The following is a 23,467-nucleotide window of genomic DNA, read 5'->3' on the forward strand; positions in this document are numbered from 1 at the left end:
AAATGTAAGCCGAGTCCGGCAAGCGCACGTGGTAGGACTTAAAGCCGATACTTTTAGTTGAAATTTTACTTACGAAAGGTAGAATGCAAAGAAATTGACACTAACCACTGGCAGATATGGGTGTCAACCGTCTTCTCTTCCCTAAAGATCGAGACCATTTCTTCTTCAAAGTACCAATTCGCTTCTAGCGAAGAAGGGAACGGTACACATCTTACTCCGACGGCAAACATCTCAAAATGAAAAACAAGCACCTCAGGTCAGCAATAGTCATCATAAATATGCAAAATCAGATTAGACCAATCAGCTAGCAGGCACGTCACAACTTTTTAACCACAACACCCTTTGCAGGCTTTCTCCTGCGACAAATTTGCATTTCCTTTGTTTACATGGATTCCACGTAAACCCGCTTGTAGGCTGAGAAACACAAAAGTTCGTTTTCAAATATTTCGACTTTTTTTAACAGTTTCTTTTAGGAAATATGTAAAGAAAAAAAAAATGAAAGACCTTGCGTAAGTTAAGTTAAAAAAAAGAGAAGATTATACGAAAAAAGTAAAAACGGAGTCCAACACAAATATGAAAAAAAGGAGTCCCCCTATGGGGGCTGACACCATGTCCTTCCGAACCGAAGCTCGGAAATGTAACCACTGGGCTACAGGGGGACTCCTTGAGTTGAGTAGCAAACTTAACGGTACCTATAAACAAATGAAATGTAGTTTTTATTGCCAGCCTCATCTTGCTTTGGAAAATATGCAATGAAAAACTGGAAGACCTTGCTTTAGTTATAGGGTCTTTATGAAATCTTTCCCAAGCAAGAAAAAACATTTCCATCGACCCGTTATTTTATAGTTCTTCGCCTACTGGATACAAATTAATAAAGACAGCTTGCAACAAGAAAGAAATAATAAGCTACATATATTTTACGGTCAGCCAGATTTGTTGCTCTTTCTTAAAATGTCCTTTCATCCCTGACTCGGTTGAGACAAAAAGAAAAGAAGATTGCACACACACAAACAAATTGTTTCAACACAAATATGAAAAAAGGAGTCCCCCTATGGGGGTTGACACCATGTCCTTCCGAACCGAAGCTCGGAAATGTAACCACTGGGCTACAGGGGGACTCCTTGAGTTGAGTAGCAAATTTAACGGTACCTATAAGCAAATGAAATGTAGTTTTTATTGCCAGCCTCATCTTGCTTTGGAAAATATGCAATGAAAAACTGGAAGACCTTGCTTTAGTTATAGAGTCTTTATGAAATCTTTCCCAAGCAAGAAAAAACATTTCCATCAAGACCCGTTATTTTATAGTTCTTCGCCTACTGGATACAAATTAATAAAGACAGCTTGCAACAAGAAAGAAATAATAAGCTGCATATATTTTACGGTCAGCCAGATTTGTTGCTCTTTCTTAAAATGTCCTTTCATCCCTGACTCGGTTGAGACAAAAAGAAAAGAAGATTGCACACACACAAACAAATTGTTTCAACACAAATATGAAAAAAGGAGTCCCCCTATGGGGGCTGACACCATGTCCTTCCGAACCGAAGCTCGGAAATGTAACCACTAGGCTACAGGGGGACTCCTTGAATCGAGTAGCAAATTTAATGGTACCTATAAGCAAATGAAATGTAGTTTTTATCGCCAGCCTCATCTTGCTTTGGAAAATATGCAATGAAAAACTGGAAGACCTTGCTTTAGTTATAGGGTCTTTATGAAATCTTTCCCAAGTAAGAAAAAACATTTCCATCAAGACCCGTTATTTTATAGTTCTTCGCCTACTGGATACAAATTAATAAAGACAGCTTACAACAAGAAAGAAATAATAAGTGCATATATTTTACGGTCAGCCAGATTTGTTGCTCTTTCTTAAATTGTCCTTTCATCCCTGACTCGGTTGAGACAAAAAAAAAAGAAGATTGCACACACACAAACAAATTGTTTCAACACAAATATGAAAAAAGGAGTCCCCCTATGGGGGCTGACACCATGTCCTTCCGAACCGAAGCTCGGAAATGTAACCACTAGGCTACAGGGGGACTCCTTGAGTTGAGTAGCAAATTTAACGGTACCTATAAGCAAATGAAATGTAGTTTTTATCGCCAGCCTCATCTTGCTTTGGAAAATATGCAATGAAAAAATGGAAGACCTTGCTTTAGTTATAGAGTCTTTATGAAATCTTTCCCAGGCAAAAAAAAAAAAAGAAACAAAACAAAACAAACATTTCCATCAAGATCCGTTATTTTATAGTTCTTCGCCTACTGGATACAAATTAATAAAGACAGCTTACAACAAGAAAGAAATAATAAGCTGCATATATTTTACGGTCAGCCAGATTTGTTGCTCTTTCTTAAATTGTCCTTTCATCCCTAACTCGGTTTAGACAAAAAAAAAAAAAGAGAAGATTGCACGAAAAAAAAAAAAAAAAAAAAAATGGAGTCCAACACAAATATGAAAAAAAGGAGTCCCCCTATGGGGGCTGACACCATGTCCTTCCGAACCGAAGCTCAGAAATGTAACCACTGGGCTACAGGGGGACTCCTTGAATTGAGTAGCAAACTTAACGGTACCTATAAGCAGATGAAATGTAGTTTTTATTGGCAGCCTCATCTTGCTTTGGAAAATATGCAATGAAAAAATGGAAGACCTTGCTTAAGTTATAGAGTCTTTTTGAAATCTTTCCCAAGAAAAAGAAAAAAAAGAAAAAAAAGTAACATTTCCATCAAGATCCGTTATTTTATAGTTCTTCGCCTACTGGATACAAATTAATAAAGACAGCATACAACAAAAAAGAAATAATAAGCTGCATATATTTTGCGGTCAGCCAGATTTGTTGTTCTTTCTTAAATTGTCGTTTCATCCCTAACTCGTTTGAAACAAAAAAAAAGAAGATTGCACACAAAAAAAATGGATTCCAACACAAATATGAAAAAAGGAGTCCCCCTATGGGGGCTGACACCATGTCCTTCCAAACCGAAGCTCGGAAATGTAACCGCTGGGCTACAGGGGTCTCCTTGAGTTGAGTAGCAAATTTAACGGTACCTATAAACAAATGAAATGTAGTTTTAATTGGCAGCCTCATCTTGCTTTGGAAAATATGCAATGAAAAAATGGAAGACCGTGCTTAAGTTATAGAGTCTTTTTGAAATCCTTCCCAAGCAAAAAAGAAAAAAAAGAAACATTTCCATCAAGATCCATTATTTTATACGACTTCGCCTTCTGGATACAAGCTAATAAAGACAGCTTACATTAAAAAAGAAATAATAAGCTGAATATATTTTACGGTCAGCCAGGTATCTTGTCCTTTCTTAAATGTCTTTTCATCCCTATCTTCTTTGTAGCAAAAAAAGGAAGATTGTACGAAAAAAAAAATGGAGTCCAACACAAATATATAAAAAAAAAAAAAAACCCGGAGTCTCCCCACGGGGAATGAACGCCATGCCCTTCCGACCCGAAGCTCGGAAACGTAACCACTGGTTACAACGGGCCTCCTTGAATTGGGTAACAAATTTAACGGTATCTATAAGCAAATTCTTTTGTAGGTCTTCGCCTACTGGATAAAAGCTAATAAGGGAGCTTACAGCAAAAAATAAATAATAAGCTGAATACATTTTACAGTCAGCCAAGTTTCTTGTCCTTTCTTAATAGGTCTTTTCATCCCTAACTTGGTTGAAACAAAAAACAGAACATTGTACGAAAAAGACAAAACAAAATGGAGTCCAACAGAAATATTGAAAAAAGGGAGCCCCCCTGGACGGCTGAACGCCATGCCCTTCTGAACCGAAGCTCGGAAATGTAACCACTGGGCTACAGGGGGACTCCTTGAATTGGATAGGAAATTTAACGGTACCTATATGCACATCTGATACACATCAAGAGATGCTCATCTTGCTTATGGAAAATGCCTTATGACAAAATGAAACACCTTGCCTAAGTTATAGATTTTTTGAACACCTTTTATAAATTTTTTCGAAATAAAAAAATAATAACCTCGCAGTTAAGATCCATACTTTTGCAGGTCTTTGCCTACTGGATACAAGTTAATAAAGAGAGCTTAAATGAAAAAAGACATGGCAAGATGAAAACTGGTTCTGTTGTCCTAAGTTACCCACGTCATTTTTAATTGAATAAGCAATTATGACCAGTTTTTAACTGACTTAGTAAAATCCGTCATTCAATCAATGCCAAATATAGTTTTGCTTCCTGTAGAGGTTGCTCCTAAAATCGAGCTTTATGGATTTGAGCGTTAACCAAAACGGACTCCAATGACTATTCTCCTCATTATGGTCACGATTGTGTTCGTTGTTATACTGCAAAATATTCTCCCATCACCTCTCCCCCCACCCTGTAAAAAAGCGTAGTTTTCATTTAAGAAATAGAAAACATGTACCGTGTTTCTATCGAGTTATAGAAACACGAGTGGAAGTTTGGGAGAACGAGAAATGCTGTGGGAACACGAGCCTTAGACGAGTGTTTCCTCAGCATTTCTTGTTCTCCCAAACTTTCATTAATAAAACTTTCATTAATTAATAATTAATTATAAACGTTAACCCAAAAGACAAAAAGCAATTCAACTTAAGTTGGGAAGTCAAATGTACTTAGTAACAAAAACTACCAAGAACTTGAAAATGCCTTGCAATTGACTCATGTTTACTAAACAAATGTACGCTAGTAGCTAAAATAGCTATTTTTAAAGGAACTTTGAACACCTTGTGGACTGTCTTGGTCATCCTATTAAAAAACAAAAAAGACAAAACCAAGGTCAGAATATACTGAGTTGTAAGAGCACCAAGTTACTAATAATTGGATAAAAAAGTGGCGTGAATTTTTTAAGTCAATCGTGTGGCATAGTAAGGCAAATCCAGTTCTTTTGGGCACTCATCTGAAAACTGCTCTAATATCCCAAGTCATAAATAGCTCTCGAGCTCTTTTCTAGTGTGCTTTTAAGTTTTCAATATTCCTTTAAAATGACTCTGGCATCTACCATAAATCACCCCAAAAGACATTTGAGTTACAAGGTTTGATATAAAATTTTAGAAATTAGTACCCTGAATGTGTTGCATGAACAACGACTTGGGGAGCTAATTTGATTCCCTAAAGAATTTCTTTCCCTGATAGCATCCAGGTTAGTAATATACAGCTAAATCTGATTATCATTCAATGCATTTTTTCTTCCTTTTCAATGGCCAAAAGCCCACCATATGACCTGCAAATAACTGCCTACAAATAATGTGCTCATGCGTAGTACCATCTAAATGTGCTTTGCTGCTGGTAATATTCTGCTCATGCATAATTGACTCTAAGCTCTCACGTGAAAAATAGCAGATCGCTTCCCTGAGCTGTCAGAGAGTGATTTAAATAAGAAAACAAACTTGGCGATTGAGTGATAAAACAGAAATTATTGAGCTCAGTCATCACAAAATATCGTTATATGTCAGTGTCTCACAGATTAGTTATTTGCCGAAGCCTTTGACTTGGGCAAATAATTTATCACTCGCCACTGAAAAATCACGATATTTGGCTCAACCTCGTCCAGTAATTGTTAATTACATATGGCAACAAAGATTGCAAATCAAATGAAAGCCTCATGATAGGAAAGTCAGAACAGATGATGATGACTCCAGTAGCAATCACAGACTATACTAGAATAGTCTTCAACTTGTGTGTGTTACATAAACTTCTTCGATATCGTAAACAGCAAGATGTTGAGAACCTCCATGATGAAGTTTGGAATATATTTTTTTCTTTTTTTTGAGAAAAGGAACATAAGTCAAGAATAAAACATGACCTCCTTAGGGCCTTATTGAGTAAGAGATCGAACAGCAAGTTTTAGAAGCAAAACATCCCAAACCAGGGGAACCCCTTCAGTTCTTTTTTTGAAATTGTCCGCCGTTTTTTATTATTCAATTTCGCTGTTTACTTGCAATGCGCGCACTCGCCCCAGACTTCCTGGCGCGAGGTGGCTGTTAACAGTAAGCACCTCTTTCCAGCACTTATATGCTTTGAAGGATTAATACGCGCGCTGATAAGTTTAAAAATCGTGTTTCTATTAAACAATTAGATTATGAGCTCGAGATCTCTATTTAAACAATAGAGTGTTTCAGAATAGATAGTGAGTACCGTAGCCAATCAGAGAACGGCTTTCATAATAATAATAATAATAATAATAATAATGATATTTAATATTTCTAAGGCGCAAATTAACATGTGAATATGATCAAATGCGCCTAACAAACCATATGAGTAATATAAATTAAACGATATGCTACGAATAGTGTGATTAATTTAAAACTAATTATTTACAATAATTATGTACATTAGGCTAAGGTAGCGAGCTAAAAATTAAAATATTAAAAACAAGGGATCTAGTAAAAATGTATATAAAACATCAAGAGCTATTCAAACGCTTTTCTAAATAAAAATGTCTTTAGTTTGGACTTAAAATGGTTAAAATTGTCCTCATCTGTCATTGCACACGGCAATTTGTTCCAAAGTGATGGTGCAGCAGCAGTAAATGCCCTGTCACCAAGTGTTTTCTTCGTTTTCGTGGATGGTGGTACTAATAAAACTTGAGAATTAGAGCGTAGACCATACCGGGAGGGATTTTTAACACGAATAAGATTACAAATATAGTCCGGTGCCTGGCCATGTATGGCCTTAAAAGTAATTATTAAAATCTTATAAACAATTCTGAATCTGACAGGTAACCAATGTAAAGAATATAATACAGGAGTAATGCGACTAAAACGCGGAGTCGAGCAAATTAGCCTAGCAGCTGCGTTTTGCACACATTGTAGCTTATTAATATGAGTGGTCGGTAAACCATGGAGAAGACTGTTGCAGTAATCAATGCGTCCCATTATGAAGGCATGCACTAGCACCTTGGTAGACTCAACCGTAAGAAACTTCCTAATACGTCTAATGTTATGCAGATGATAAAAAGCAGCATTACATGTCTTCGTAATGTGTGTCACTAGACTAAGGTTGGTATCAAACCAGGTTCCGAAGTTTCTTGCAACAGCAACAAGTGCAACACTCACATTACCCACCGATAACTTCTCGATGTCCACCTTGCTAAGCTGTTGTCGTGTACCAATTATTAAGAATTCGGTTTTGTCGTCATTTAGCTTTAACTTGTCAGTAATCATCCACGCTCTGATTGCCTTTATGCAGAGTTCCATTGCTTCGATTGCATCAGATTGACTTGATGTGGTGTCGGGCTTGAAGGACAAGTAGAGTTGCGTGTCATCTGCATACGCATGTGCAACAGGTAGATGATCCTTTATCACCTCAAATAGCTTGCTAGAATAGATCGTAAATAGCAGGGGTCCCAGACATGAGCCTTGAGGAACCCCATGTGGCAGCTTGGAACTCTCAGAGAGACAGCCGTCTAAAAAGACGCTTTGCGATCGGTCAGAAAGGTAAGATTTAAACAACTTCAGAGCCGTTCCTGTGATACCAAAACTCGACTGTAGACGATGAAGTAAGATTTTGTGGTCCACCGTGTCGAAAGCCGCACTGAGATCTAGAAGAACTAGAAGTGTCACGTGCTGGCGGTTCATATATATTAGTATATCATTCTGGACTTTTAGGAGCACAATCTCGGTACTATGGCATTTACGATATGCAGACTGGAGTGGAGGATACAGGCCAAGATCCATCATGTGGTTGTACGTCTGGTCAAATACAGCGCGTTCTGTCCATTTTGATAGGAATTGAAGATTACTCACAGGTCGAAGGTTTTTAAACACCGAATCAAGGCCAGCCTTCTTTAGGAGGGGGTTGACAAGAGCTTCCTTCCATTCACCAGGAAAGTAGCCTGAGAACAACGATGAGTTAACTATGCGCCTGATGACGGGGAGGAGCACATCAAGACAACCGACGACCAGTGATGTTGGCATGGGGTTCGTTAGACAAGACTTCTTAGCTGACGTCTGGATTAACGCCCATACATCATTCTCAGTAAGAGGGTGGAAGGCGCTTAAAGATAAACATGTTGGAACGACTTCTACTTCAGGTGGAGTGGGTACTCCATCATCCACAACAGTGGCATCGATGTCTGAACGAATTCTGGTGATCTTACGAACGAAAAGCCGTTGATGTCATTGGCTAGGGCCGTTTTGTCATGATAGTCAGGAAAAGATAATTCATCCTTTCTGGAAAGGAGTTTCTTGGTAGCTCTAAATAGCCTTCCTTGATCGGCACTGTTCTCATCGATAAAGTTGGTATAAAACGCCCGTCTAGCTTGATTCATGAGATGAGTCACGTGATTTTTCTTAGACTTAAAGATAATCAGGTCTGACAGCGATTTAGTTTTTCTCCATCTTCGCTCAGCTTTACGACGTATTCGTTTAGCGGCATCTATGTCAGCGTTGTACCAAGGTACCCTCGGCCTAGCCCTCAAGGTCTTTGTTTTTAATGGCGCATGACAATTGGTCATTCTGGACAGAGTTTTGTTATAGTTACGTAAAAGCGCATCAACTCCCTCCGGGGTGACATTAGTTAACTCATCGGATTGTTCTTGGCATAATCCAGAGGCAGCTGAGTCAGCTTTGAGTGAATCCAGGTCCACTGATTTGAGCCTCCTGTAAGTGACCTTCTTAGTTGTCACAGTTGGTTTATCTTGAAGTAGCTTGCAAAGAAGTGATGCATGGTCTGATATGAAACGATCAGTTTGTGGTGAATCCTGGATGATTTGGTCAGACCATCGGGTGATAATAAGATCTAGTGTGTGTCCATGAACATGAGTTGGCTGGGAGACGTGTTGCCGTAGACCAACAGACTCCAAGAGATCCAACAGTTTAAGAGAGTCAGGATCATCAACAGCATCAATATGGATGTTAAAGTCACCGGTAATCAGTAGCTGTTCCTTAGACAAAAGAATGGATTCAAGATAAGTCGAAAACTCGGTGAAGAAAACATTGGTTGACACGTTATGTTCATCAGAGTATGGCGGACGGTAGATGATAACAACGCGGAGATTGTGCGAAGATGATGACGTAACAGTCCACTCAGAGAATTCGAATGATTCCTTTTCACCCGCGTCAACTTTCTAAACACCCAATGAATCTCGATATACTAGACCCGTTCCGCCGCCACGACGCCCAAGACGGGGGTGATCTATAAACTTGTACCCGTCGGGGCACAACTCCGCCCGTACAGCTGCATCGTCCGCACTAAGCCAAGTCTCGGTGACCGCAAAAAGATCAGCTTTGCAATCACATATATAGTCCAAAATTGCAGCGCTCTTGTTTTTAACCGAACGAGCATTGAATGTGCATAATGTCATTAGATGATTATAATATCCATTCAAGGATAATCCGGCAGAACAATTGATGTTGATTAAGTTCCCGGTATTACGAGATGGCATTGTCGATTGTGCTATGTGTCGGTAATCACTGCGCGTTGAAACAATAACAGGTATTCTTTCACCTGTGGGGCCGGGATTCAGCTTGAAAACAAGATCTCCAATTAACAGATCATGGAATGTGGCTGTTGTGTTGGAATAATAAGCCCACGGACGTCTATGCCTTCGGATCTTGCGTCGCCTTTGAAATGAAGGACGGGCAGTAATATACTTTAAGACGGGCGCTTCATTAGTCTGTGTGATTATGTCATTCGATGACCAAAAAGACAATTCATAATTACCAGCAAAGTTGCAGCTATTGTTCACAGGGCAAACGACGATATTCAAGGAACCCAGAGAGAGCGTCGGCAAGACAGCGCAAACTGGGTTTTCTGCCACAAATATCCGATTTCCCAATTCCAAAGAGCTTCTGGACATGCACAAAGATGTTACAAAGATGTTTCATGATAGAACTCTAGTAGATTTATACTAATCTGTGATAGATAGTGAGTAGCGTAGCAGTGTGCGCTTGGAACAAAATGACAGTCGCTTCTTGGCATTTTCGAAGTGTCTGTGAAGAGGATTTAGATAAAGTTTTGAACGACTAGTAGAATTATACCAAAACAATTAGATTATTCGCTCTCGATTTCTATGCGTGATAGTTAACTGGGGTTGCGCCCTCGTCAACTATCACGCGATAGAAATCTCGAGCTCATAATCTAATTGCTTCATAGAAACACTCGTGAAAGTTTGGGAGAACTTGAAAAAGCTGTGGAAACACTCATGATCACCTAGGAGAATTCTCAAAAGATTTGCGAACCCGAGACGTACGTGGTAGTCTAAAGTTTGCATAACTGTCTCGAATTCTCCCAACCCTCCTCGTGTTTAGGTGAGGCTATGTAAACAAGGAAAAAAGTGCTATATTGCTTAAGTATTATTAAAACTCGCATTCTTGATATTATTTGGCCTTGTATATTGATAATAATGACGGTGACATGACTTTTTTCGGGAATATTGCTCATTTGCGCCCGTGTAGTGTTATTTGCGGCCCTCGCGCTTCGCGTTCGGGCTGCGAATGACACTACACGGGTGCAAATTAACAGTATTCCCCAAAAATGTCATGTTATTCCCTTATTTATGTGATACCAATATTAGAACTTATCACTGGATAAACTGTGAGAGTATATTGACACGTCAAAGTATAACTGCTGGAAAGTGCTGGAAACAGCTCAGTTACAATATACTTTAAATGGTTTTGGGAGTTTGAGGCTGAATTTAACAAACTCAGGCTGCCTGCCTTCCAAACTAAGCCAAAGCGAAATTTCAAGACAACCGAAAACAAAATGCAGTTACGAAAGTCTCTTAAAATAAGCTAAATTCTAGGGACAATGCAGTATTAATATCACTTGCCAATATCTTTTTTACGCTAGCGATTTCATCTTTTTTTTTTTCCATGATATTTATTCGTTAGGTAAATCGTTTTCAAAACTTTCCCTCCCCAAAATATGTTCATATAATTTTTTTTTTTTTTCTTACCATCATTTCTATCAATTAGCTGGGTGTAATTAATATTCTTATCAGCACCGAGTCTAGCTCTCCATATCAAACATATCATCGGCTCATGCCAAGGCAATATATCTTCAGATGTTCCATCACTTCGGGTTGTTATGATATTTATACATTCTTCATGTGTCAAGGCGAAAGAAGAGAGCCTACGAAGACTCCCCAAGAAAATATTGCAGGTAACTGACCCGACAAAAAAGACAATGAGCACTTATTTTATGACTTCAAGTTATGATAGCGCTGCTGTTCAGTGGCCCGTAAAAAAATCCAGAAAAGCGATTGATTTGAAACAATCTGGTTATTTTTACAACCCTCAGGGTTGTTGGTCATACTCTTCAGTCTTGACCTCTCAGTTTTTCCCGATGCCCTACGAGTACACACCATGAGTAAAATTACGAGGTTCTAGTTTTGAGCTGAGTTGCGGCTGAAAACCCAGAGCGCGATTATTCAAATGAAAGCTATTGAGCAGTACATGTACTTTCAGTTGTTTACCAATGATGCCATACAACGTAGTTACGTTCTATAACTTTCTGTGGAAGAAACCCAAGCTACTGTACTGTGAATTTTTAAATGAAAGGTACTGAGCATTTTGTTCATGTGGTACTGTTTATAATATTTTACAAGGTGGTTCTAAATTTTAATTAAGTCTGTACATGAAACCCGTGCAATTTTGTTCGCTTTTTGATATTGTGAAAATTTGGAACTGCATCAGTGGATCTTTGAATTTGAGCTTTAAGAGTAAGGTATTAAGGCGACTAAGCCGATCACGGCGTTTGTACGCCTCTAAGTTTAAGCTTTTCATATTTGTTCATGAAATGTACCCTCTAATTAGGAAGATGTATCACCTATATATAGGTGCTATAATTTGTCTGAAGAACGATATTCCGAGCTGAAAAAACCTCGTATATCTACTCGTCATCGATCTAACTAAACATTGTCAGTTCTTATTCAGGTCTGCTGTTACCGAGTTTAGTTCATCGCCGGAGATGTAGTCAAACCGTGAACACCCGCTCTCCGAGAGATCACCTTTCAAAAGTGACCACAATTGAAACGTGACATAAGTTTAACTTCGATTAAATCCAATACACATGCAGTCAGATATATTCTAAGAAAAACCTCTTGTAAGTGACCACCTCCACTTTCTGCTTGACAAAATGATGCATTTAACTGAGATATAGTTAGAATGACTTCAGTAACACCTTACAAGTACTCGCAAAATTCTGCTGTTTTGTACTTCGTGTAATAGTACCTCGTCTGATCATCGACTAATTTCTCCTGTATGAATCAATACAGAACAAGGGCATTGAGTGATAAAAATATAAAACTTACAACCTAACGGGTCGGTAGATCACGGAACAGTCCTTTTAATGTGTTTTACACGAAAGAGGCAAATTTGCTTCATAGATAATTAAATTCTTATAACACTGTAGTAAATGATGTAAGCTAGAATCGTGAGTGAAAAGCACAGTAGATAGAGAAAAACGTATAGCTGCTAACAAAACTTAGTTGACATGCATTTCAGCTTTATATCAGCTAACATCATTTAAGCTAAACGGACTCATCAAGCTTATGTCAATACCTCTAAAGAGTACCCAAAAGAATCTATTTGAAGTCAGGTAAAGCAGTTTTTATATAGATCTACTGAAGTGAAAAACAATATCAAAATCTTGGTTAGTAGAATGAATGGATATTTTTGCACGATCCAATAGTTGATTTAGAGTATTTTGGTATTGTGTCGTCGTCTATAATGTTAATGAGCACCTGCTTTGTAAACGTATTAAGGCAAATATGAAAACAGGAAGTTGCGATAAGAAGGAAATAACTGCGCCAAATTAGAGATTGCCGCTATATTTCCCATACAAAAAGAATCCTTGTAAACACAAAAAAATTAACTTCTAGAAAAAAATAAAATAAACTTAAGTTCACATTGAGTTATCGAAGGTCAATCAGAATTTATGCTAGCCGTGAAAATTTCGAGTAGTATTGTCTTGAGCGTTTTACAAGGTTTTTCAAATCTGAAAGACGTTCTTGACATTGCTTAGATTGTCGAAACGTAGCAAGGTTGATGTCATTTGCCTTCTATGGAAATATATTGAAGTGCCAAGGCAAACAAGGCACGTATTAGTATAATGTGAAATGTATACGTGTGCACACGACCACAAACCGTGTAACTGCTATTTTACAAAAACAAAAAGGACAACGACTTCCAATTGGCTAATAAGAAAGAGGAGCACCTTAGGACTTTTTTGTACCAAATTCGAGGAAAGGTTATTTAAAATTCGAGTTTCTGATGAATTCCGCAGATTTTTGCAACAATATTAATTCCGTTTTTTCTCAAGGACAGCCAAAATTTAACGCGAGAAATTAAATTTTATTATCTTAAATAAAGAAGAGTATTGCTTTCAGGGGCAACTCAACAGTGAGCACTAACAATGTTACTTTATCGTGAAACTACAACTTATATTATGCTTTATGTGTATTTTTTTCTGTCACATTAGACTCCATCAACGCAAAGTGCCCGACTGTTGAAGATGAAATTGAAGAACAATTTCCTGACGGTATTGTTGACGACTGTTTTACTTGTAAAAACATCAGGTACGTGACTCGGTTGTTGACACTTGAAAAAAAAAAAAGAATGACTTCCGGAATTTTCAAGACATCATCCAGGAAGATAGCACCAACACCGGACCCAGAAGTATTCTGGGTACTCCCAGGCTGGCTCGGTCAACATAATAAATGAGTGATATTTAAACCCAGTATTTACAGATTCCGTGAAGGATATGCTAAGAATTTTTAACAGTAGGCCGACTTTCGGTATCCTGCTCTGCAGAAAAGACGGCTGTAAACAGTGAGGCAAAGACTAGCTTCGTGGGTTTCCACTCAAGCTAGTAACTAAATCAGTTACAATAAGATGAGGCTCAAAGTGGAAGTACTAAATCGTCTGGTGCCATTTGTCATTTTTGGCCATTAATTCTCGGCTACTAGCACATCTTCGACTGAAATTTTTACAAATTTCATCCGTTGGCAGTTATTTCACTCAATCACAGCAGTCTTGAAATTGAGTATAAAAATACTGCATGATATAAATGCTGGGTACAAATTGTTGTTGTCGTTGTTGTTGTTGTTGTTGTCGTATTTAGTGGTATTTGCCATAAGTATAAATCTACTAGCGTTCTATCACGAATGCCGTTCTCTTATTGGCTACGCTACTCACCATCTATTCTGTGATAGACAGTGAATAGCATAGCAGTGTGCGCTTGTTAACAAGATGGTGGCCGCTTCTTTGCGTTTTCTAATTGTCTGTGAAGAGGATTTAGATAAAGTTTGAATGAATAGTAGATTTATACCAAAACAATTAGATTGTTCACGCTGGATTTACAAGTGCGCGTGATAGAAATTTCGACCTCGCTGAATCTAATTGTTAAATATAATACAGAAATTAGGAAAAGAAACTTACGATAATCTGTGTTGTACAGTCTATTTGTAACACAGTCTTACCGTTCAGTTAAATGTTGCTTTACAATATTTAGAGGCAGCTTGTGGCGGTCAACTTCAAGGTCCGAACGGGTCGTTTTCCACCCCAGGCTTCCCTCAGAGTTACCCCAATAACGCCCTTTGCGTGTGGAGAGTGGGCCTGGCACGAGGCTCAACACTGAATATCACTTTCACGGAATTTCATACGGAGCCATGGTAAGTCAATGAAATTACAGGGAAACACATTTGGAAAGTCAAACGGGAGCGATGAGACTTGAAACTTTCTGCTTCTCCTAGTTCCCTGCCCATCGCCAGTGGCTACTGCCTTTGTGCTTTTAAATTTGCTCGACTTTTTCCCATTTCAGTTCAATTTTCAATTCTCTCCCCAACCAAGCTATGCGGTTCAAGCACGTCCCGCCCTCTAGAAGTTAGTAACTCGCTTCGCCTTGTTTAGGGTTGACCGGCGTTTGTAATATCACTTATTTTTAGTGTTCAATTTTGGATCCTACCAACGCCATTGTCCTGCAATTAGGGTACGAGCGTTCTCTTTCCTTTCTTAAGTTTTCATAAGCTTTTCCTGTTTGTTAAGTTTTTTTTTTGCCAAGTGAGTTCTGAAGCATCGACTGCTCACAGGCTTTGTGCTAAGTGCGTGCAAGATCTTGGATACGAGAACTGGATATGAGTTGTCGGAAACGCATAATCATGACGTCATAGCAAAATTGTGACGTCTTGGCGAAATAATGACGTCATCACAAAGTCATGACGTCATAACTGAGTAGAAAGAGAGCGTAGGTCTAGACTGTGATGAGTTCAAATCAGCTTTGAATTGTCGTTTCTTTCTTTGTTATAGAATTTTCGGTTTGATGGAATAAATAATTAAAAGATCTTGTAAGCTTTTGATTATTTTCTTCCCAGCTGTGATATCCTCGAAATTCGAAATGGATCGTCTAGCAGATTTTTTAGTGGTGATTTAACGCCCTTCTACGTTACAACGACGGCCTACGATAATAACACAGTTATCACGATAGACTTCTCCTCTGACAGCTCTGCAAACGAGAAGGGCTTCATGGCAAATTACACCATTACGGGGCCACCAGCACGTGAGTGTTGATCCTTAGTTGACCAACGTCGAATTTCTCCTTACATTATGCAAACATTGTGAAGCGGATAGGTTATGAGAGTGAGAGAATCATGAACTGTGTGAGGGGATATAGTCTTGATTTGGCAATAAACTCTCAAAAGTGACTGACAATGTATGAAGATTAGCAATTAGAGTTAAGGTTTTAAGGATAGAAATTTCAACCTTGAACCTTTCCTCCGTTATCCTAATAGTGAGCCGAGCGTTCTTAAAACTCTGTCGTTTATTTGTTTATAAGATATTTTGTTAATTTGAACTGATGCTGACTACACTTTCAAACAAACACAAGCTACATATACTGAACTCATATCGTGTTTAATTTAAATGGTTAATTAATTTATTTTCGTGTGTGCTGCCTCTAGCTGTACCAACACCAACCTCAACATCCGCGACGCCAACGCCAACACAACCACCCATTATTGGTAAGTTAAAATATATATTCCTCTTACTAACCGATTTCCGAGGGCCGTACTGTAAGTTACGGACCGAGTTTTTCACCACCAAGCGCGAAGAGCGCGGGCCATAAATCGAGGGGGAAAACGAGAATCCGTAACTTACAGTACTGACCGAGAAGACGAGGTTAGCAAGATATTTATTATATCTCTACTGTGTGTCTAACGGGCTCGGGAACGATTTCTATTCACGCGGAAGGGCTTCAAATTTCTGACGCACCTTGAAAGCAAAACGACTCAACTTGAAATCATTGTTAAGTGACTGTTAAGTCGTTAATAGGTTTTAATACACAATTTTAGAAGTAAAAGAAAGTTCTAAACTTTTACTTGCTAAAAAAGTTACGAACACTTGGCGATATATCACGAAACATTTTGGCAACAAAAACAGCTATAAAATTTAGCGGGCCGTACAGGAGAATACGGCCCGCTAAATTAACCAATCACAGCGCGCATACTAACTGAAAGATATAATAAAAGCTCTTAAATGTTCCTTATCGCATTTTCCCTTGCGTAGCGCGGGAGATGTTTGATAATATAAAACAGGGAGATAATCAATCTCCAGCCAGGCATTTTACAATTTCCATGTTCGATTTCTAGAATGATTGTTTTCGATAATGATTGAGAACCCACTGCTTCATAAAACCGGGTAGAAGGGTGGTCAAGTTTAATTATTTAACGTCTCCTGCTTCTCGATATATATATATATATATATATATGTATATATATATATATATATATATATATATATTTGGTTTAAGTGTTATAAGTAACATTCTCAATCATCTTATTCTAAATAAAAACTGCAATAGCGTTTCTTCAGCTTTTGATTTGGGGCACGCGACTACTAATTGTTGAATCTGATCTGGCATAAGCAAAACCAAAGTTACTAGAGTTACAATTGAGCAGCTCAGGCCTAAATCGGAGAACCATTAAACTCTCTCCAACGCTTCTCATCCATATTACTTAAATATGGGCGAGAAACAAATACCATCAAATCCGCCCTCCACCACCCCGCATCAAGCTTACGTGTAGACACGTTCTTCGTCGAAGTATCTTTTCCTCCTACGGACTAAACTAACGAAAACGTTTCCCCAAAACCAGTTAGATTCCAGCTATTTTGCCTTCTATATTACAAAGGAAATTATAAAGCGCGCATTTGGCATTTTTTGTCCTGTCTGTCAGGGTGTGGTGGAATATTGGGTGGCTCATCAGGATCATTCATGTCCCCTGGATATCCGGGGTATTACTCCAACAACTTAAACTGCGTCTGGACTTTGCAAATCCCCGCTGATGGTTATCTGAGGCTCAAGTTTATAGCGTTCCATACAGAGCAGTGGTAAGCTTTTTTCATAAGTAGGATTAGTAATTTACAGTGCGTAAAAGTTCTCTATTCTTCCGCGTTTTTTGAGTTTGTTAAGTAGATTAACCATCTTGATTTTTTCTCGCCTGAAATCGATTTCACATGTTTGCACCTCAGAAAGCAGTTTCATTTTACGTCTCTGTCACGTCAGTTAAATGTTTTCAAGCCCCTGATGCCACTTTTATCTTTTATAGTTCATGACTTCGGTTTCACATTTTCCAACACTTAAACCAAGTTTTATCTTCCCTGCTTTTGGCACAGCTCTTTTCACCGGATCTAACATTTCACCATGTTTAATATGCGTTGAATATTCTCTCGCCCTTGACACTGCTGGGGCAGATACACGATTTTACAGAAGGGGGTTCAAGATACAGACGGTCGAAGGTATTACCTTGAAGGTGGGTGAGGGAGCATTTTGCCTCGGAAAAGTTTTAAAATTGAGATCCTCGAAAATGGGAGTTCTGGCAATCCTAACCCTTTCCCTAAGTTAGTGTATGGTCTTATGTCTCATATTTTTAATTTTGGGGGTTCGACGGAGTCCCCAGAACATTCCCCTCCCAAGACCACCGCCAGACACTGGTTTTACCTTTACTCGTACAATTTTTCTTGCAGCTGCGACTTCGCTGAGTTGCTTGATAGCGCAGGACAGAGAATAGAAGTACTCCGTGGTTATAAGCCTTTATACACTGTTAGAGTGGATGGTAACAAAACTGACCTCGTAAAAATCAGATTTAACTCTGACTCATCCGTCAGAAGGAAAGGGTTCCTGGCTCAATACAAAATCATAACCTGTAAGTAAAGTTTTAGAATATAAACGCACGCTTTCACTTTTGGGCGTCGAACTTCAAGCATAGCACGTGGAAGTACTGCTCAACAACTTTAATTTAACTATTCAAATGGCTCTAATGTTGCCAACCATGCGTGGCAAAACAATCACTCCATTGATTTCGACAATGCTTGTGTCATTGACAAAGGCAATTACCGCGTTCGAAAAACACTAGAATCTTGGCACACAGCAAAAACCGTCGACGCGGAAAACAACTCAAAACCGTTGCCTAGGCAATACTCGATTTTATTGTAATCAGGCCTCATTTTCATTTTTATCTTCTAGCTTTTTTCACGCTTGTTTTTATTTTCAATTTTTCGCACCCCATTCGTTTATATTTTCGCTTGCGCGCCACATTTTTCATTCGTTAAAGGCTATAGACTGATAGCCGAAAGCTTATGTTTTTAATATATTTTTAACCAGAGAACGTTTTTATTCCAATAAACTTTAATTTAAATGGTCCCACCTAAGGTTACATCCACAGACTTAGATAGATACATCCACAGACTTAGATACCAAGATAGGAAAATACCAAAGAGAAATGTTAAACCATAAAGGAACAAGGATGGTTAAAAATTTAACTCAGATTACAAATGACGAACTTGAACAATTCAGGCTATACTTTTCATGATGTGCGAACCGTGACGTAACTCCTTGTATAGTGAACAGTACCACATGAAAGTATACTGCTAAATAACTTTAATTTGCGTGGTCGTACACTTGGGTCGCTAAGGCTACAAGAAGTAGGGTGAACCCAGCTTTTCAAACCTGTCTAGCAAATATACTGTGCAGTTTCCAAGACTGTAAAGCGTATTTTTCATTTTGGGTCATATAATAACATAAGATAACAATATGACTTTTAGGTTTGAAAGTGGTCCAAAATTTTTCACTGTACATTGACAATAACAACGATCATGTCGAGGAGAAGGTTGTTGTTATATATCGTGGTAGATGCAATAATAAAGTGTATTATCGTTTGTCACACGATGTAGTCACTTAAGATATAGATCGCGACGTTTCGACTGCTTACTGCTAGTCTTCTTCAGGCGATAAGGTCGACTGATTGCAAGGTATCATTTATATCACAAAGGTCGGCTGTGATTGGTGCATTTCGATCCTCCTATTGCTCCATTGTTCCGACAAGTAGCTGTTCCTCAGTGGTCCGCTGTTGTACCGTTCTCCAGCTGTTGTGTTTTTTGATCGTGGGCATCCTGCTTCAGGAATTTCAATTCCACTATCCCTGTTGATGTTATTAGGGTGAAGTCTTATCTGAATAGCTTCCTTGACCCTACATGTGTACCAGTGAGGATCTCGATCAATAAACTTGACCTCATTCCAGATAGGATAATCATGTCGGCTGTTAGTTCTCCTGTCTTTTTTCTGTCCTGAAGTCACGTTGATATTGAAAAACGTAGTTTGCTTTTCTAAGAATTAATACTTTATTTTACAGTACCATGGAACACAGCAACTCCTGGTGTGCCCTTTCTAACGCCGGCAACAGTATTGCCAACTCCTTCCACGACTACACCGTCAATAGCATTACCAACACAAGCTTCCACACCTGTCGCAAATACGCTGGCCACAGCACTACCAACATTCTCTTCCACTCCTTTAAATACCGCAGTCTTCACGGTGGAACCATCCGCCTCCAGTATGACACCAGCGATGTCATCTTCAATCTCACCACCTGTGATTTTGCCACCCGCTGTCCAGAGGTAGGTAGAAATAAGTTCACGGATCATTGCTTTATATGACGACATACGTATACTTGGGAGTGGATAGGCGGAGTGGAGTGTATTAACTATCATACAACAAGAGATTGTTTCTACTTGAGAATTTGAAGTGGTTGATTAGTTTGTTTGTTGGTTGGTTCGGATTGACAGACAAACAGACAGACAGACAGACAGACACACTGATTGGCTAATGGACGAATGGATTGACCGACTGACTGATTGATCATGACCGACCGACCAATTGACCACTCGTCTGACTGTCTGAATGAATGCTGAATGAATGACTGACCAAGTGACTGATTGGTTAACAGACAGCCTGACTCACTAAATGAATGAATGACTACCTGACTGACTGACCGACTGACTGACTGACTGACTGACTAGCTGTGATAACTGGCTGACTGATTTGAGAATTGAGCGATTGGTGATCGGTCGGTCGGTCGGTTGGTTGACTAATCGATTGATCATGGATTAGAGAAGACTGAGCCATTTTTCAACTGTCAGTACTTAATCCACTGACAGATTGTCAGATCAGTTAAGTAGATGACTGTTTGCTAAATAATAATGGATTTGTAAAGGGTGCAATATCTAAGTTATTCACTTACTTTTGCAGAGTACTTGTTGATTTAATCAGTTCCTTCAGCCAAATCATGCAAAAGGTAATTGATTCACTCTACGTCTAATTTTTCAAAGGACAACTTATCTCGGGTAATGAACGAATGAATGGACCTTTTTCCGTGTGCTTCATTGACGGAGAAGAAGAAGTCAACGTCCATAATCGCGCAAAGTCCTAACATTGAGTCATCTTTATCAAAAAACTTGGGCCGATAAAGGATATCATATGGTATAAATGTAAAGAATAGCATTTTCCCTTCCAGGACACTGCAGAAGATCCTAATTCTAAAATCCTATTCGGGGCCTTGTGCACTATAACCTGGGTTGTCTCCCATTAGCCTTCATTTACAGTCGGTGTCCGAGCCCTGGTACCTGGGCAGCGGTACAAAATAGCGTTGCGTTCAGACACTGTTGGAGCTTCAAGAATCCAAGTACCATTTAGTGCTCGACTATAAGGTCGAGATCTTGTACCCGGGCACGGGCACTGTGTCCGAACTCTGGTGTGATTAGTTGGAAGAAATTAAAAGGTGTGTTCACCTTAGTGACTAGCGAGAATCGTACTCGAGCACCTAGTGTGAACATAGCCTTAACTAGGGTTTATTGCATCACGTGACGCGTTAATTAAGAAAATCGCACGCTCGAGAATATTGCATGGTCTGGGGCTCCAGTATCATAATTTGGCAAGTTCATTCGCGCGGTGCAGATTGCGACTTCCTCGGTATTGAACCAATTGAATGCCATGCAATATGAAGCATTCCGAGACATTCATCTTTCAATTGAAAAACATTTCCCTATCTATATTCAACTGACTAATTACCTCTGTCTCCTTAGATTACAGGTCTTCTCGGACAGCCGATCACTCCTGCAGAGTTCGAACAGTTTAGAAGTGAGTGAACACTACTTTGCAACTTCTTGCAGTCAGTATATAAACAGCAAGAGCGATCACCAGCTAATTTCTCATTACCATATTCCTAAAAGGACAGGTTGACAAGTAATGAGAATTGAGCAAACATCAGTGCAATTAACGTCAAAGTACTTGTAATAGTTTTCCCTTCAAGAATAACTCATCAAGGGCTATTCCTTAAAGAAGTAACATCACGGTTTGCGCTTCGTGAAAAGTTCAACCTAAATTTTTCAAGTTCTTCTTTTGTAATCAGTGTTAATCTTCTCCATCCTTAACCATCCTTGTTCCTTTATAGTTTAATATTAGCTCTTTGGTGTTTTTCAGTATTTAAGTAAACTATTATTTTCAGGTTTCCTTCAATTAAAAGATGCTTTTGTACCTGGCCAAATGACTCAAAATAACGTGATCTTTAAAACATATATAAAATCACAGATAGCCTCTGCAGTTGCAGTAAATTGGTGTTGTTGTTAATAGATAATACAACACATGTACACTGAATTTGTGGGAAACCTATAGTATGTTCCGTATATAATCCACAATGAATTTCAAATCCTTCTAGCTTGTGTTAATTTTGTATAGTTCCGGTCTAATGTGCGGCAGTCAGTCTCACGAAAAGTATTTCGAGCTTGATTTTTTTTTTATTGTTTCACAGATGAAACGTTGCAGATTTTAGTGCAAATTGAGAATCAGCTACTTGTTCCCACTCCTACCCAGCCAAGCAACTTGCAAATGGCGAAGAGAGCGATATCGAACATCGCAAATCTACAGGATGTGGTAAAAATGCTGGAGAATATCAAGCGAAGATTGCTGGGTTAAGATCTTACTTCAAGCCCGTGATTTCAAGATCTCAAAAGATACTTTTTTCCTCGTGTACAGGAGTAATAACTGACATTTTCATGGACGTAGTCGAAACTCTAAATACCGTAGATTATCGATTGATTAAGTCACTTTAAAGGGCCTAAATCTCACTTAGAAATTTTAAAAGCTTAATGGCTTGAAGTCTTCTAATTTTCTGTCAGAAGTTGAGATTCTTAAGGAGATGCCTTATGTAAAATTCATAGTGAAACTTTGTTTGACTAAACAGGTCGAATTTGGTTAGGAGCCAAGAACGTATTCCTCCTAACAGTTACGTACTACCAAGGGTCAAAACTTCCCGTTTTCAGGTATACGCAAGACCTATTTGATACACTGGGGAAAAACTCTTTTACCAGACGGTATTAACGCGACGCACTGAACGTTAGTGTATGTATCTCTGTATCTATAACTGTTCAAAAGAAAATAGGTTTGGCAGTTCTACTGTCCATTCAGAGCGCGCGTGGTATCTCCCAGTTATTTTAAATCGCTCTATATCATACATCTATCATTTACCTCATGGATATGGTTAAGCATTTACAACTCATGTTATTTCAAAATAAACATTTAATGAACCGTTTGCAGTGCTTCACAGCCCTGGCCTTGACAAAAGCCTTACACTGTTTTGATTTTAAAACCGATTTAGTTGGTATATAGGTACCACGTATGCAATCAAACAATTGTAGATACTGTTTATATAGTGCAACCTGCAGCTGTTCCGGGTTGAAGGCAGAAAATAAAGTGCGGGTGTGATTGGCTGATCTTTAGTTTCCGTTGCTATATTTCTACACGTTGTGTTGTAAATAAGTCAAACACTTAACTGAAAACAGTGTAATGGATTTGTACTCTCTCTTATCAATCGACTATGATGCCTTGTTACCGCGTTAAAACTGAAGCGAACGCGAAAAACACTAATAACTTCGTACTAACTGAGCACGAGGGGAATATTAAGGAATATTGGGGAATATTGGCCCTAGGACGTGACAATACGAAGCTCGCTGCGTTCGGCCCGTACTGTCACGACAGAGGGCCAATAATCCTCAGTGCGGCTCGAGCAAGTTAGGTTAGTAAGTTGTTTATTATATGGCACAATACAGAAAACAATACGCGGCTTATGAAACGGTCCGTATGGTAAAATCCTGACCAAGAAAGAACCAATCACATCGCTCGCATTTTTCTCAAGACTACCTCGCCGTACAATAAGACAGCG

At 38.8% G+C, this 23,467-nt stretch overlaps 1 protein-coding gene and 1 long non-coding RNA gene across 4 annotated transcripts in view; one reads left to right on the forward strand and one right to left on the reverse strand.

Moving 5' to 3' along the window:
* LOC149101392 (uncharacterized) overlaps nucleotides 1-23,467 on the reverse strand; it is a 39,936-nt gene that overhangs the window by 2,584 nt on the left and 13,885 nt on the right. For 2 of the 3 annotated variants that reach the window (XR_016203121.1, XR_016203122.1), the window contains one exon: nucleotides 106-4,725. This is a non-coding gene — a long non-coding RNA (uncharacterized LOC149101392). Of the gene's footprint in view, nucleotides 1-105; nucleotides 4,726-23,467 lie in introns of those variants that run through there. The other variant, XR_016203120.1, reaches the window with a different exon arrangement.
* Nucleotides 10,816-23,018, forward strand: LOC110057499 (blastula protease 10-like). The gene is made up of 11 exons (XM_089276270.1): nucleotides 10,816-11,082; nucleotides 13,402-13,498; nucleotides 14,434-14,593; nucleotides 15,293-15,477; nucleotides 15,878-15,937; nucleotides 17,150-17,303; nucleotides 17,940-18,118; nucleotides 19,604-19,868; nucleotides 20,500-20,545; nucleotides 21,333-21,387; nucleotides 22,058-23,018. Exons 1-11 carry the CDS (start codon nucleotides 11,008-11,010, stop codon nucleotides 22,219-22,221), a joined length of 1,440 nt encoding a protein of 479 aa, XP_089132396.1. The 5' UTR covers nucleotides 10,816-11,007; the 3' UTR covers nucleotides 22,222-23,018.

The sequence above is a fragment of the Orbicella faveolata genome, unplaced genomic scaffold (genome assembly GCF_042242905.1).
Source record: "Orbicella faveolata isolate gen_17 unplaced genomic scaffold, um_ofav_v1 contig_4, whole genome shotgun sequence".
NCBI classification, from domain to species: Eukaryota; Metazoa; Cnidaria; class Anthozoa; order Scleractinia; family Merulinidae; genus Orbicella; species Orbicella faveolata.

What these genes read in the sequence shown, in the direction of transcription:
- LOC110057499 (XM_089276270.1), top strand. Translation starts at nt 11,008, where the DNA reads ATGATATTTATACATTCTTCATGTGTCAAGGCGAAAGAAGAGAGCCTA. An exon ending in TCCCCAAGAAAATATTGCAG is followed by an intron (nt 11,083 to 13,401) that starts GTAACTGACCCG and finishes CTGTCACATTAG; the next exon opens with ACTCCATCAACGCAAAGTGC. An exon ending in TCAATACAAAATCATAACCT is followed by an intron (nt 18,119 to 19,603) that starts GTAAGTAAAGTT and finishes TTTATTTTACAG; the next exon opens with TACCATGGAACACAGCAACT.